Source organism: Fulmarus glacialis, unplaced genomic scaffold (assembly GCF_000690835.1).
Source record: "Fulmarus glacialis isolate BGI_N327 unplaced genomic scaffold, ASM69083v1 scaffold3763, whole genome shotgun sequence".
NCBI lineage: Eukaryota > Metazoa > Chordata > Aves > Procellariiformes > Procellariidae > Fulmarus > Fulmarus glacialis.
Window position 1 is genome coordinate 55686 of NW_009203429.1, and position 17490 is coordinate 73175.

Here is a 17490-nt window from a genome sequence, read left to right on the forward strand (position 1 = left end):
TTTAATTAAGAAATATTTGGAAAAGCTTTTCTAATTCACCTTTTAAAAGTGGTGATTAATTATTAGTTAATTAATTATTCTCCCAAAAGATTCCCTTAACTCAGTACTGAAATTCTTAACAGCTACATTTATTCCATGCATGCTCCACTTCTACATCTTTTTATAGAAGGTCTCCAACTTCGTAAGTAAAACAATCTTATCATGTTCTTTAATTATAATAAAAATAACAGATCTTGCATCTGTGATATCTGAAGAGTGACAGTAAAAGCAGACACTCTATTATCAGTAACAGGCACTACTTTACTTTCAGAAGAAAAAAGGAATCTGTGTTGGTTATGGTATGGTACAATATGGTAGAGGTATCACAGCTACCACAAAATTAATTATACAAGTTAAGAATAGCACCATTTATTATTCGAAAGTAAAATTTAAACACAGAGAAATCTTTGGACAATAATCACACAAATTTTTGGAAAATGACGGTATGTTCAATCCATGTGTGAAATTTTGATACAGCTATGAACTGCAGTAATAAACTTACTCAAGAACTATCAATCTGTTGTGACTAGAATACAAATGGTGTACAGGCTGTATATATGGAACATTGCCTCTGTTACTTCATGTTCAGATACATTCTTTAAGTTCAAATTAAATACATACTGTTTATCAATTCTTTATGTTCAGCAAGGGTCTTTGCAGGATCCAGCCAGTACTGTGAGACAGATAATTACGGTAATTAGTCACTTAACATGGAAAATTGATACAGAACAATTGCAATTCTGTATTTATTCACATAATGATATTTATTAGCAGACTGACACACTTCAGTCTGCTATCGACAAACTTGTGCCAGCTTCTGATCAGAGAAACACCGTCTGTTCAAGTCTAATGTTGCATATCTTCTCTGGGGGTAGGGGTCTTCCTAAGAGGAAATCTGCTTGTAAGAGCCACCACATCTCAGGCTCATGACAAGCTGGCTCTACAGAAGCATCATATTAAGTACCTGTTGGTGTCTACCTGATCTGCTGTAGCTAGTACATGGATGTGCAACCTTGCTATTTTCTTCCTGGGAGATTAACCTAAGCAGGATAACTCTAAATTTAAACAGCAACAACAAAGCATGTAAGACAGGACCTACAAGGAAAGAATGAAGGGGCTTCACTTGTTTTCTGAAAAACAAGATTGTAGGGGGGAATAGGCATAACAGCACTGTTCCAGCACCTGAGAAACTGCTGTCAGAACATACTGACCAATTTTTCTTCATGTCCACTAAGTATGAAGAAATTGGCCTAACGAGAAGCAAAAATTAGTTTCGATTTTCAGAAACGGTTTCTAGTAGCAGGGAGAGTGGATGTCTGGAAATTGGCACAAGGGACGGAGGGCACAGACTCTTCCACCGGATGGTTTGCAGGAGTAGCTGGACAAATGTGTCAGAGATGATCGAGGTACGCTTAGTACATCGCAGAGGGATGAACTGTTAACAAGGGTTCCCATACCATTTAATCAACAAATTTAGCGTAGTTTATAATTTCTCACTAACTACTCTGCCCCGTCTTTATCAAACTTCTAACGGAAGTTTTTCTGATATTGCTGATGACCACAGACCAGCTGTTTACTCATCATCGTCACTACACAGGTCACCAGCATCCTGCCCTTGTAATCCCCTCAGCAACTTATTTCTTCCTTAGCTTGACATTTCTATGATTCAGTTTTGGAAGAAAGTGCAGAGGCAGTTGCCAAGATCATTCTTGTCTTCCTTTCTTCCATCCTCTTCCCTCAGACACAAACTTTTTGGACCAGCTGAGATTGGCACCCCTTCTTAAAACACTGGAAACAAAAAGGCTGCAGGACACAACTGCTATAAAGAGCAAACTGAGGTGGATTGAATCTACTCTCTTTTTTAACTGAGGAACTACAGAGACCAATGAATAAAGAAACTCCTTACCTGCACCCCTGAACTAACCCTATAGAGAATAAGAATAAAATGACTAATCAAAAAATCTCCCCCCCTCTATCCAGTGAACTTCTCTAGACTTAGGAATTTCACTATTAGAATGAGTAGCATAAAGAAGGGAGGGAAAAACACTGCAAAGCATTTGAGTGGAAAATTTCACGCAACTAATTTCATAAGTGGTTGTAAACAACTATCATCATTATTTTGACAAAACATGAAAACAAACTACTTCCATTAGCTGCTGATCCACCTGCAATAGAAACAGCTGTATGCCTTGATCTTGGCCATTGCTATTTCAAATCCAGGAATGTTTGTTGAGAAAATTTCCTAAATTTTGAAGGAAAAAAAATATTCAGTACATGCTTGTATTGAATACATCCAATAACTATGTACATATAAACTCTCTTAACCTCGACAGAAGGTGGGAAGGGAAGAAAAACTTGTGACACTTGTTCAAACATCCTACTAGAACTCCCTATCAGCAATAATCTGAGCTAGCACAACAGGCTGATAAAGAGACTTTACAGTCAACAGGCAGAAAAAAGGCAAAATGCCTCTGCAGTGCACATTCTGGCTATGCAATGCGGTCAGAATGTGGTCTGACCTCTTCCCAAAAGTGGCATCACAGTATGAACAACACGTTGTCAAGCTAGCTTGCTTATCCCTGACAGCTTTGTGTTACACTGCAAGAGTTTCAAAATCAGATCAAAATCTATCACAGAACTCCTTCATTAAGTTCTCCTGAAGTGAACTGAAATCGGCTTCAAGATATATTTTCTTACAGTCCTCTTTGCAGTTTAGCTTTACATGCATGGGTAGATTGATTATTTGTAAAAAAAAAAAATAAAAATTATATTGATGGATCATCATTCAAGATTGCAAGTCAAGCACAGAACAGTTACAGATTTCTGGTTGTCTCTGCAACCTGAATTACACTGCTTCTTGCATCCAGGTGATTCACTGGCTGCCATGAGACAAACCAGAATTGGGCCAGGTCAGTGAAGACTGTATGGGCACTTGCAGACAATACAATCAAAACAGAGTTGCATTAGAAGTCTTAATTCTCACTGGGCTGTACTTGACTTGCAAGTCAAACTATATTCCTTGTACGGTCTTCTCTTCTGAAGGCAATTTCTAAGGTTGCGGGGGGAGGGGCAAAATTAAGAGGGAAAACTGCAAGTTCAGATTCAGAGGGAATCTGAAAAGAGGAGAGGGAACAGATCTGGTTATTCCTATCGCTAAGCATTTCCTTTCCGTCCCCCAAACCGAGCCAGCAGGAGGAACTGCCCTTGCAGCCCTCATCCCTGTCAGACAGATTGCTGCTACTCGTGCTAGTGAAAACCAGCATCAGCTGGCACGAGGGAATGCGCTCCTTTGAGGGTACCACGGGCCTCGAGAGCCGCGTGCTGCATTAGGTGAAGTTAAACACTCCGGCTCAGATCGGTTTACTGCTGGGACAGAGAGTGGTGGGGAAGATGCAAGAATCTCGCCTGCCTTCTCGTCTCTCCAGTAAGTATTTAGGATTGCGGCACTGCCACAAGCCCACGCTTAAAATCACTGTGTGTAACTATTTATTATTTCAAAGGCTGCCAAAATTTTCCTGAAGAATGCAAGGGGTGGGGGGAGGAGAGGGAGATTTCCAACATTTCATTTGCAAGCCAAAGATGAATGGAATTTCATGGATAATGAAAAGGCATTTTTCAAGCCAACGTTAGATAATAAAGATGAGAACATTTACAAAACCAAGAACCCCGACAACAGAGCACTCTAAGCATACATATGCACACATACATAATAATGCGATTAGATCCTGTTAAATGTTTGCATATACATATAAATAGTGTTGGGTATAGTTACAGTTTTGAGCTCACATGTTAAAGTGCCAAGAGAAATGGAACAAAAAGGCAGAGTGTCTTATTAATCCAATACACTTGCACAGCAGGTGCTGACAACAAACCCTGCATTCGTGAATGCCAAAGCAGCTCCAACACGCAGCCTCACTCTTTTTATCTGTTTGGCAGCCAGCATGCCATTTCTCAGTGATTTCCCACCGGTATCTCTCCTGCACAGACAGCAAGGGTTATCCGACTTATAAACAGCTCACCACTACTGCAAAGAGGTGGAGGGCCCAGCATATACCCATCCAACTGCAGGGGATAAATTTTATGAATCTGAAAGGGGAATTTAACATTTACAGAAGAAATGGGAAAAAACCAATGATTTTTAAATAGTCCTAATCAATGCAACTATCCAATTACTAAAGTGATGGCTACTAGTTTACTAATTGTTATTTACAAAGACCATATAGTGTTAGTTTAATTTAACAATTTTTAATTTACTAAGACTGATTATAAATGTACAATGTTATTAAAGAAAATAATTCCCTTTTAATTTTTAGGTAGAACTTATAAAAAAAGATGTTTTAAAGTACAGCTTATCTAAGAATAGACGGGCTCTATTGTCCTTCGTACTTTTACAAATCTGGCTCCCATACGAGCCAGATGTGTAAGCAGTATGTATCCAAGTGTCATGCAGTCTTTCATATTTAGCCTTTTAAATGACTGCAAACATTTTTCCGCAAATCTGGAATCTTCATTCCTTGTATCTGCATAGGGTTAAACCTGGGTCAAATTCCATTAACCTGTTCGAAACAAAATATTAACTAGGTTGAAATGTTTGCTGTGGTATCAATCAATGAAGTGGCTGGTGGAAAAAAAAAAAAATTTATCGACTTCAAACTAAATCCTGGGCTGTCTTAATTAGATTCTTACGAAGCTGTACCCATCATGCCACACATGCCAGTTTTTGTTCACATTTACAACAGGAAAAACCACAACTTTCAAGAGAAAACCCAGTATTCCTCAATTATAATCTGAAATTATCAAGATTTTTTCACAATCTAAGACAACACTAATAATTAGAATAATTTTGTCAGTTTTTTCTGCAAGTGTTCAGTGCAAAGAATCTAAATCTGCTAAGCTCAAGACATCCTTATTATATAAGAAATCTATAAATCATCAGGCAATTCCTATATACAAATATGTACTTAATACTTCAGTCTTTTCTTTATTAGAATCTGAAGTTATATTGATTATATTTAGTATTAGATCATCAGTGTGAGTATCCTTTTGATCCTGCTACACTCTAAAAGCTTATTCTTACTGCCTGTAACTCACCTGACCATCAGCTTTGTCTAGCTTGCTTTAATCCATTAACAATCTTGTAAAATTTCTAGCTTCTAATCAGTATTATCAGTCTCCATCTTCTTTCCACTGGCCATCTATTTTAACAAGCACAACAGGTCTTTTTCTTTCTAAATAATTTAGTATACCATGCTTGTGGGCAAATGCCAAATCCATACAAAACCAAAAATCCATACAAAACCAAAATACAAGCTAAATACAATTCATCTGTTTTCTAAGATCCTGAGATCAAAATATACACTACATTACATGACAGTAATTCTCTAGAGAACAGACACTTTAGATTGTAAACAAAACTTTTGTCAAAATCATGCCCTTCTTTCTACAGTTAAGTTACATACAGCCTGTTCAATCTGTTACCCTACCCTATTTGGCATAGTAACCTGGCAATCTGAGCACGCTGAGTTACTGTATTAATCACGCTCGGATGGATCAAGAAGCATCTCTCCGATATATGAGTTTGCACAGCAGGGATATGCAATTCATGGCACAGGCTTCTGTGCTCAGCTTTGCCACAGCTGACCTGACCTACCACTGCGGCACAGCGACTCACAGTACGAAGTTCAGCTTCACAAGAAACTGAGACCTGCATCTCCCCTCTGTCTCTACGTGCCCTCTGGGCTACGCAGCTGCGCAATATATTGCCATGGACTAGGTTCTGCCTGCTGTGCTCTCCGGTCTGCATGCTCAAAACAGAGCGTGCTCATAGCAGGGGAGAAACAACACAGCTACGCTACGGGGTGGGTGCACGGTACAGAGACAGAGCGCTGCCCATCTCATATTAGCTCCAGATCTTGGAGCAGCACACGTACGTTTGCACAGCACTACACTTGAGCTAACCGGGACTGGGGAAATGAGCTTGGCTGCGATACTGGATTAACATGATGATACGGCTTTCTGTATTTGTATTTCTCCCCTTAGAGCCCTAAAAGAGTATCAGTATGCTGTACATTGTGAATATAATAGTTCAGATTAGCATTATATCGGATAAGAAGGGAAGGATTTTTGCATCACAGCCTGCTGTACAATGCAGACATGCCTCCTGCAGCTTTAGGTTAAGCAGGTTTAGCATAAGAGTTCGGTTAGGGGTGGTGAGGGGGGCAGCCTGACCAATGTGAGATTGTAAAGTGCAGCCAGGTTTCTGGAAGTAAAAAAAAAAAGGTTTTATTATCAACAAACCTTTAAAATGCTTTTGGTTATTTAGTTTTCTGCAGTAAGAGAGTTTCAAAAACTTTTTTGTACGAGAAGCTCTAATAGCATGACTCTTTTCATCATGCTTTTGTGATTTGACAAGGGAATGCCTTTGGGCTTCAAAAGTACCCTTCCCCTCATCGAATTCTGCTCACCTCTTCCTGAGATATTATGCGTTAAAATTGCCATTTCCATTCTCTCTTTTGTGTGCCTCAAGAAAATACTGGCCTCCTGCCAGAGCAGTAATTAGCATGACTATCCTAAGGCACACAGGAGATGCCACAAAGGCAGCAGCAAAGGGACTCTGTGGGGAGCACGGGGGAGCTGCAGCACGGTGGGAACCAGAAGCAAGAGGGGCAGGGGACCTGCATGGGCCTCCCAACACTGGCTTACCCAGCATTTGGCCTCTCCTCCACTAAAGGACCGGTACATCACTGGGCCGCTGTTTTCCGCAAACACTAAAGCAATGAGAGGCTAAAAGGCAGGATGGAGTTTCCTAAGCCACCTTCAGCTTCTGCAACACAGATTCTGGTGGTCGTGTTTTGCCTGCAAATACCAGACGGGGCACAATGTCCCGCATTTCTGGCAGATGAGGCAGAAGACAAAAATGCCCTGTCAGTCAGGACCCAGCTGACCATCCACATTAACAAGCATAAAGACTGTATCTGGTCTCAGCTTAGCCTAACTCGAGTGTCAGCAGTCTCTGCAGCAATGCAAAAGGCTCCGGTGAAGGGCTGATGATGATCACTGAGAGATTCAGTGGCACTCAAAGAAAACTGGTCTTCCTTTCAAAGCATTTGCACCAAAAAAGGTACTCATGTACTACATTAAAAAGCACCATGTAGTTTGTCAACCAAAGCAAAGTTAGGAAACACTACTGACAACCTACAGCATTAGTTCAACCCATGTGTTCATTCGGGTGTAGTTTTATATTACAAGATTTTTAATTAATTATTAAATGTTATATTTTAATTTATTATTACAAGATACTTCTTGCTTTTCCTTAGGAGTCCTGTCTCGTTCAGAGTACAAGATAGCTTAGTTGTACACAGAGCACAACAGCTTACGCTGTTCTGGCAACTCGTAATCTTCCAGTGCTTGATTTTGCAAATTTAATACTGTCCTTTTACCATGGAGAGTTTGAGGGAACCTGGAATGTCAATAAAGTGAGATTTGTGTAATATGACCAAATTACTACTCCAGAGACAGTGTCATCCAATTTATGCTTTATCCTACTGTTCATGGTCTTCCCAGTGCCATCGAGTTCTGTCAATCTGTTTGCTGCATCCAGCTATTCTCTCTCATGTGCTAATTAGTTTGTTAGCTGTTCAGGAAGAGACCATTTTAATGTTACGCATTTGTATGCTACATAGAACAGTGAAACCTTGTTCACTGATTAGAGCCTTACTGGCACTACTAAAATAATTATGATACCACCCACATCAGAGGTAGCACACCAACACAGCAGTTAAAAGACCACCTGGAAGTGCTGAGGCATGCAAAAGTAATGGGGAAAATAACAAAACAAGTTCTTTCAAACCCTTAATAAAAAAAATGTTTCTTTTGTGACTGGGTTGCATTCTTTAAAATACATAGTTTTGTCCACCCTGCTTTATTCATCATTCAGTTAAATACATAGTGTGACAAAAAAACTGACAGAGCAAATAATAAAGTATTCCCCATCACAAGCAATGTATTAATAGGTAGCCAAACCTCCAAACACGTTTCTCTGTCTGAGACTAACTCAGGAACATGGTTTTAAAACTAATTAGCAAGATAACCTTTTTCCCTCTCCCTTAGGAAATCTACTGTGGCCGATCCAAAACATATCCAATCCAAAATTCAAATCTAGGTTTCTTGCCAGCCATTACAGGACTAATTCCCACAACAGCCCAGAGAGTTTTAGCCATATTCAGTGCTCCACTGAATATATGTTTACAGCTAAAGCACAAGGTGTTGTTTGTTGCATGGAAGCTTTATACTGGCCGTTCTTAAGAGCTTACAAGATTTCACTAAAAATAGCAAGCTAGCAACAATTGTCATAAAACGCGTAAAACTAAATGCAGTAGCACAGGTTTACTCAGGTTTACTTCCCAGATAAAACAGCATCAACTTTTAATTACCCATGCACAGACAAACAACAGGAGCAGGCATTTCCACAGTGTTTTGCTACAGCGCAGCCCAGGTGCAAAACCTGCAGCACAAACTCGGTCGGTCACTGTGGCAGCATCTACGTGGCAGGGCAGGCGCACCCCGAAACGTGGCCCACCGTTGTGGTCCCTGGTTGTTCCTCCTGGCTGCTTCCCAGCTGCGTGTCAGGACAGAGCTGATGTGTGCACCGCTCTCCCACACACCTGGGATTTCCCTGCAAAGACAACCCGCGGCGGGGGGAGACGGCTGCCGGCAGGGGAGCAGAGACGCCTGCCCACCAGTGCAGAAGCCAGGCAAAACACGGACCGCTAGCCCTCCACGCAGGGAGAGGCTGGAGCTCCACATCAGTGCTAGCGCAAACTCTGTCCCCTCGACGTGACCGGTGTCGGTGCAAGAGCAGGCAAACGAGGGAAGTGGGATGAACGCCTTCCTAACTCCGTGGGAAAATCCAGAAGCACGGTGCCTTCCTGGCCTTGGGCTGGCCAGAGAATAAAGACAAAGGCTAACATTAAATTTACACTGCGAGAACGTCATGTGAGAAAAAAAGGCAAAAAGGTTGTATTTGTATTTGGAGAGACTGAGTTAATGGGGTTATGGCCTACAGCTCATGCACGCTACCGTAATACAAAATGCGCTGGTACCATACAATCAAATCATCTAGTCTGTTAGCAGGATGCATCCTAAAATGTGCCTTTACGTGTTAAGCCTTTCACAGAAGAGATCTGTAATCTTCTGTTATTTTCATAATGCCATACACACCATTAAATACGCAGTGTGTATGCCTCTGGAAACGTTCCCAGTAATAGCCATTTCTATTTTATTTGCCTCTACAGGAAAAAGGGAAACACTTTTGAGAGCAAAAAATACTTACCTGCTCATCATTCACACCTCAATTTCCTCAGGAAATCAAAAACACTGCTTTTAACAGTCTACCTTTAGTTCACTGCTTGAATCTGACTTTCATCTCCATGGAATGAAGCTTGGTTAGAAGCTTATCAAGGAACTGAATTCATAAATGTCTAGACTGTGGCACAGAAATGAAGATATACTGAGTAGGGCAGTAGCTCTCAGCAGCAATCAATAATCTTCTGCTAATGCAGTTCTGACTTCATTCTCTACATGTTCAACTTCTGCTAAACAGAAGAAACTGGCAAATATTTAGCCAATTCAATAACTTATTTTTAGATGAAACCTTTTAGATGAGGTCAGGGTCTTGTGCAGTACTCTCAAGACGGAACAGTGACTTTAAAAGCATAACCACTTGACCTAATTTAACCACAGGCCAGGCATTATTCCCTTTATAAAATTAAGGTAATATGAAGACCACCCTACGAACACAGCGCTGGTCCCACCTGCTGAGCATCCCCTGCTCCTCACCTCTCACTGTGGTAATCCTGCACAGGCCATTTTGGGGGGGCGGCACTCCACACAGCACTGCCCCAAGCCATTCCCTGCTTTGGCTAAACACCGCAGCCTGGTTTCCATTTTCTTGCCTATTTAGGACTGTAACCTCCCGGTGGAAAAAGCTCTCAGACATCTGGTGAGTGCCTGTCAAGAAGGCTAAAGAGAGCATGGGCTCAAGGACACGGAGATGGTTCAGGCGGATTGAAAATGTCATTGCCAACACCCTGACTCCTGGTGCACAGGCAGCCACCACACCAACCATACGGTACACTCTGAGACAGGTGTTCAGCAAGTGGTGCAAGTGAAGCAGCCCAGGACCCGCTCAGGGACGTTGTTTCCCAGACGCCACAGGGCCAAGCGAAGCCGGACAGCGTAGTGCACCAAGCACTGGCTTCAGAGCACAGCATTAAAAGGGAAAAAATATTAATCCTGCTTTCATATCATAGATTTGTACTATTTATACTTTCTTCATTTAGTTTTCAACAACGTTTAGCATTTGATTCTGTTCCTATCTAAGATACTAACGGCTATCTCAAGACTTTAATGCAAACAAACACAAAGAAATTATTACTGGAAACCTGAGCCAGGAAATAGTGAAAGTTAGTGAAAATATGACAATGTAATGCTCTACAGGCAAATAGCACAAACAGGGTAAATTTTACACATGGAAAATCCAATCTGCTGTGTCTTTTACTCACCGTTTGATGACTCCGGTCACAGTAGCGCAGTCCAAAGTAATCTATCTCCACTAGGTTTAAGTGACGAAATACGTAGCCCAGGACAACCGACCCTTTCGTTGACTTCTGTGGGAAAGAATTTACAGAGCCTTTTCACAAAGATGCTCTGCCTTTGTCAGCTATGTGCAGTGGCATTCATGCATTCAGTTAGCTTTGTCTAAAAAAAAAAGGGAGGCAGTTCCCAGTACCTTTAACAAAAATTTCAGCTGTACAGAAGAAAATATTTTGTCCTCATACATATTTAATCAATCATTCTGTAAATACTATTAGGTAGCTGGCAGGTCAATAGTTACAAAATACAAAACAAACAAAAAAACCCCACCCAAGTGTACTTGCATAAGCACGATACTGGTGAACCTTGCATTCTTCTAGAAAACTTCTGTTCTCTGATCAAAATTCTAATCCCCGTGACATACTGTAATTCTAAAATCATACTCTTCCTTCCTACAGGCCTGTCACTCAAACTCTGACAACGAAGATCAGGAGGCAAAACTTTGCCCTTAAGATCTAAATTATACATCATTAGCTGCTCTGTTACTGCTCTTTGTAAAGAAGGTTAAGTTTTATTTGTTTTCTTTTAAAATATTTTTGATAGTAGAAGTGGGAGCAATCCAACACCCTGAATTGAAATAGTCCCATTGTTTTCTTGAATAGTACTTCATTAAGGGTCTACGCCAGTATTTGCAAACAATGCTGGGGACAATATTGCAAACAACATTGTACTGTTGAGAACGCGTGATAAAAAGCTCACTTCTGCCTGAATGCCTCTTATTTGTTCGTTCACCTGGCAGCCAACAACAAACAGATTAGGAAGACTGATTACACAGAATGATCCCCACTCAGAATCAATTAGAGCCTTTGACTATTACAGCCCTAAGTTCCACAAGAAAATATGGGCATAACTCATAATTACGTTTTGGTTAACTGCTTCATATTGTATAAACTGCTAGGCTGTAGTAAAATCACCGGAGAGAAGAGAAAGAGGAAGAGGAAGCTCTGGGATATTGTTTCTGCTATTTCACATTTTAGCCTACGAACAAATAATTTCAAAATTTAAATGGCAGATAATATTGATTAAAAAATCATCTAATTTAGCTTTGCTGAGTATCAATCACATAACGACAATGAATATGCATCCATTTTTTTTCAGCAGGTGCGCTTGGTCAGGATTTGTACCTCGTCACACAGGCAGGGCCAATACAACAATTTCAGATGGCCACTCACGCTCTAAGCAAGCCATGACAAGGTAAACATCTCTGGTAGGCTGGGAATTGTGTATCCATGCTGTTCACCAGATTTACTACATATTTGCTTAAACCAGGACATGTTCTTGAAAGCTTCTCAATGTGTAAGAGTCTAAAGCCATCATACAGGTTGTTTACACTAAGCAACTGTAATTACATATTCCCTCAGTATTTACAGTGAGACTTAATGATCAGCCACAAAACAGAAAACAATTTGGGGGAAAAAATGATTAAGGTAAGCTGAAATTCACTAAATGTCATTTTAGCATTTTGGATAAAGCAGAGCAATACCATGATTTTATCATCAGATTCCTCGACAAGAAACTGAACTTAGGTTGTAAGAACAACCCGAGACAAGAATCAGCCCCTCTTAGCTACAGAGTGACTATCAGGAGCACTACAGCAAAAAGACAGAAACAAAACAAAACAAAACACACCTTAAAAAAATCTTTAAAAATACAGGTTGAATTATTAGACAGCAGGGATTCACGACTGAAGCAGCAATTGTCCTGCCTCATTTTATCTTTAAGTCAGTTGCTATTCAAAGAAGCAGGGGAGATGTCCCACTAAAAAGCACATAGCTATCTCATCATTCATACGTCACGTAAGGCAAATTGGAACCATTGGAACCATTTCCATTATCATTTAAACAGTACAACAATGTCTTGGGAACCTAGGATTGGACAGGCGTCTCTAGAAACAGACACAGGAAAAGCTCAAAACAAACAAGCAGCCCTGACTCCAAACGACACGCGCAGATAAATGATGGCGACACTTCCAACTGGGTACTAAACGCTAGAAAGAGTACTGTAGACAGGAGGAGCTCCCCCACCAGCGGCTCAGAGGCACAGGGGTTTGACACAGCTAGCCAAAGTGTGGTTAGTAGACCCTTGCAGAAGGCACAGAAAGGGCTGCCTGCACCCTGGCTTAGGGGACAGGGAGTGGTGTCCGCCGAAGGCATGCTGAGCTTCTGTGATCGTGAAGCTCAAACATGCTTGCTTTCAATGACCTTTCCACTCTTTGTCTGACCAGTAATGTTATTCATAGCATCAGGTAAGTTTTATTAGCAGAATTAAGAAATAGTAATCCAGCGGCAAAGATGAAGCTGTCAATTTTCCGTTCAGGCATCTTACAATAATAATACACACTCCTGAGAGTAATCAAAGACACTAACATAACAAAGAAGCTTAAGTCTTACAGGAGTTGAACTCTGCACCAGTTTAGGATTCTTGGCTGGAAGTCTTCTTCAGTCAGCTGAGGGCTGCAATGGGCTCTACGTAAAGAGTCTTTGGGACAGCTTTCCTCCTGTGGGGGCTAAAGCTAGTGTGTTATCCCCAAGAAAGACACACTTTTCACACCTGGTTTGGCTGACATTAAAGACGCCCTTCTTTCCTTTCAGAGATAAATAGCAACAATGCGTAAAAAGCTTTTTAACTGTTTTTTACTCATATTGCTAGGCTGAGAGAAAACATAAATGCCTCTTTATTTATTCTCTTGACACAGCTCAGTTAACACTTCCATCGTTGCAGGTCCAGCTGTGGGGAAATGCTGAGCAAAACCATCCAACTTACAATGGCTGGGGGTGCTCCACCTCTAGAGCACCAAGATGCGCTACACTTTGGTAATCCTCAGCCAAAACAGACTGTGTGCAGTAGTCTCTGTAGCCCTCCTCGCCAATCGCTTTCACATCCTTCAGCAATGCCTGCATGTACACCAGGCAGTGCTTCGCAAGGGAACTGCCAGGATGAGAGCCAGCAGGTATCCCCACACCCCTCTAACCTCACCTTCCTCAACTTCGTATTTTCCCAGCACGGAGGAGCACTCTTCAGGTAAAACACTGACCCTTGCTGAAACCACTGCAACTTCATTTTCAATTAAAGTTCTCATTTTAAGCCACGTGATTTCAGGGTTCCACGCAAGTAAATTGCCTCTTCAAATGGCATTAAGAAAGCAATTTTGCTGATGAAACCGTAAGTGGATTCATCTACTTCTCAGTCCTGAAATACATTTTTACTGCAGTTGAAGAAAGTCTTGCTTTCTCAGAAAACTCAGAAAGGCCATCTTATTTCCCGATAAAATTACAGCAAAATTCAGCAAAAATGCAAACTAAAACTATCAAAGATGTTAACAGGATTACATTCACATCATATGGCATTGCAAAAATTACATAATCTGTCTTGCATTAAGCTCAGACTTGCTAGAGGCTTGCATTCTTAGGGGTAAACCCAAGAATATTTGAAAATATTATCATCAGCAATGCTTTCAAGAGAGAACAAAGAATTGTTCAAATGAGTCATAACATCTTGCTTTACATGTTAGCACCGTGGCTTCATAAACCAGAAAGGCAGGTTTCTACTAGCTAAAGAAAATGACAGCCAGAACATTCAGGAGAGATCTGATTTAATTGTTTTTTTTTTAATCAAAAAGAAATCATTTTTTTAATAATGGTACATACAGTACTATATTTTAACACATAACATATGTATATTTAGTCACCAGGAATTCTTACCTTCCACACTGCTTGTTGCTTTTTAGCTCCAGTGAGGTTTTTCTAGGTGGAAATTTTTTAATTTTCTCTTTCGTGTTGTACACAGCAGTGCAGGCCAAATCAGATCCACGATCCATGTCAACTGAATTTAAAGACAAGGCAAGACGTGCAGCAATGTCTGCCTCAGTAGGATGCTAGTCGCTCTCTTGAAAGAAAAGCGGTAGGTAGTGAAGCCTCTTTTTATTAAAAACAAAATAAAAAACACATCGACTCTTTTAGTTCAAGCACCCATCATGAAATCTTTCTCCTGAAAGTAATTCAATCCACAGACTACCTCTTACAACCTCATAAATGCTAAGGTAGATGCAGACTAATTCATGAGCCTTTGCTCAAAAAAAAAGGCTTAAAACTTTGGTTGAACACAACCGTTGCCTTTTGAGATGCCTCCCTCCACCACAACCATTGTTAGAGTCTATTGGAAAGTCACAGCTGATGCAGAATTAGTTATTCTGCTTATATACTGGCAAGAGATAACAATACAGAACGAGAGCAGCAGGTTTCTAATGCTGAACAAGGGAGTTTATATTACAGTATGGAAAAACAAGGAGGATGCTATGGGGAATGACACACAATCACGCTGAGATATTCAGCAACACCTGTGTAAGATCCCCACATCTCCCTGTCAAGTAGAGGACTGCGTGGGTCGTGCTGCTAACAAGCCCTCCAAGCGGGAAGCACGTTTGATCTGCTACCTATGCGCTAGGCAGCAGCTCGTGCCCACGCAGTACACGAGGTGCTCTGTATGTGCTGGCGATGGAGCGCGGGCACCGGCACTTTCCCCGCCGGTGCGCAGGGAAGGGCAGAGAGCAAGCACAGCTCTTGACATGTGTGTCAGGACCGCCCCACCTGCGTCGACCAGCCGGAGAGATGCAGTATACTGAGGCAGACATACTCCAGACAGTAAACTTTACGCAGCGTTTTCGGAGACCAAACAGCAATATTTTGCCCTAAGTAAAGGTTACTAAGGAGAGATGGAAGTTATGCACAAAAGCAGCATACAGTCATGCAGCTGAGGGCGAGCAGAGCCACCAGTTCATCCCATTCCTGGTAGGTATGTAACAGAAACAGGTGTCTCCAAACAGCACTCTCTCACTGTTCTTCTTTTGAGCTCAGAAAAGACCAGACACCACCGCAGTTTCTATCACCTTCCATCTATAATAGCAGCAAGGCACAAGGCTCTAAAACTGGTGGTCTTTACCGACACAGAGTAAGCACCCCTTTTCCCCAAGGCAGTCAACCAGCCAGGCCTCAATTTGCGCACTGTTTGTTACAGCAGAGAAAAATCTTTAAATTAACGATGCTAAGTATTTACAAATACTCACCTAGATAAAACAGCTTGACCTTAATTTGCAGAATGCATGTCCAAACAGAGAAGAATTTACATTAGAGTTATTTTAAATGTGCAGACATTCCCCAACACAATCACGTAACAGAAGGAAACACTTTGAGAAACTGAGGATTGAACACATGCAAATGTAATACCACAGTCTGCCCTAGGTATACATCATACAAATGCACCCTACAAACTGCACTAATCCACCCCTCCCTCTCTCCCCGTCTTTCACTGACAGCAGACAGGCCAACCTGTTTTCAGGGTTTTTTTTCTGAGAACTCCTCACAAGTTTACGGACACATGCACAGACCTCCCCATCTCTGTTCCCAAGAACTGGACACAGCGCCTGATCTGTCTGCTGGATGTAACCTACGGCACTGACTTTTAAGTGCTGTGTATTAAGATGCCTGTAGACTCGTTTTATTTTTACTAATGGTCAATCTAACACATTCCCGTTAGAAAATGCTATTCTAGAAAAATGCCCAAAGGTTCATCTTATTTGTCTGGTTTTGCAATTAGTGTATCTGTCCCGAATTTATAAATACTTTAAAAATCCACTGAGGGGCCAACTCCTTACGAGAGGGGAAGGTTCCTGGAAGCAGAGTCTCCAGCTAGTTAAACCTCTCCCCTTGTAACTGCTGGCTAGAGTGCACTTTGAGGCTTTGTCATAGATAGATGTAAGCTGATCTACTTGACTCCGAGAAAAGATACATAAAAGAAAAAAGTTAAAAACAAATATTTAACAAAATATTTCACTTATGGGAAACTACTTCAGCCCAGTGGGCTCCTTTATTAAGGGTAGATATAAGCAACTATATTTACTTGGTATAGTAATGCAATTTGTACATGCACACACATTATAAGAAATGCTCCAAGCAGGAATCAAAGTCCAGAGAAGACAACAATGGGCAATTAGAGCAGGCAAATAAGTAATGGAAAGACAACTGAATTTTGGAAATGTAATTAAATACTTACTAATGCTTTAAAATTGAACTCTCATCAGCCATGAATGATATTTTGTAAAATGGCAGCAACTAGTTCTGTGTGGAGGGATTCTGGCCGTAACGATTTTATTTAAAAATCGGTTGACTAATCTATCCCTAATATTAACATTATTCAGTTCACTAACATCTACATTTATGTATGACAAATGAGTTAAGGTACCAACAATAACGCATTTCAACTTTTCACAGAAAAGAGCTCTTCTGAAGAACTGAATACCAATGATCATTTCCATCATTCCCAGCACTTTGAATAATTCCTACATCAAAAAAAGAAACAGTTATAATCATGATGAAATTCAAAAATACAGCATACAACCACTCATTTGAAATGGTTAAGCTGTTGGCTACTATTATTTTTCTACTTCTCAGAAAACACTCTTCACACATAGCTGTGTGACCTGGTGTATCTTCTCATCAGGCAGGGGCTCTGCGCATCCTGATTAGGGATGCTCCAGAAATAGACCACAAGCACCTGGCGAGGCAGAAGACAAGTACACGCAAATTCATAATGCATGCACTCTTCATGCGCTCTCAGAGACTTGTTTTAAATAACTCCCATGAATATGGAAGACGCGACCCTTTGGACCCGCCAAAGGCTGCGAAGCTGCGAGGCAGGAGGAGGCCCTTTCCTCTCGGAAGCTGTGGCGGAGCAGGGCTCTCACGGGGGCCTGGCGGAAGACGAGGGCCCGCGCCCCAGCCCTGGGCTGGCCGGCAGCAGGCG

At 41.2% G+C, this 17490-nt stretch overlaps 1 protein-coding gene across 1 annotated transcript in view; it reads right to left on the reverse strand.

Moving 5' to 3' along the window:
• EPB41L4A (erythrocyte membrane protein band 4.1 like 4A) overlaps positions 1-14509 on the reverse strand; it is a gene marked incomplete at its 3' end in the record, with an annotated part of 67150 nt that extends 52641 nt beyond the window's left edge. Inside the window, 5 exon segments of the mRNA XM_009574619.1 lie at positions 661-712; positions 10602-10706; positions 11607-11670; positions 13456-13620; positions 14394-14509. Of these exon segments, the coding sequence (XP_009572914.1) occupies positions 661-712; positions 10602-10706; positions 11607-11670; positions 13456-13620; positions 14394-14509 (502 nt within the window).
• Positions 14510-17490: the final 2981 nt, after the last annotated feature.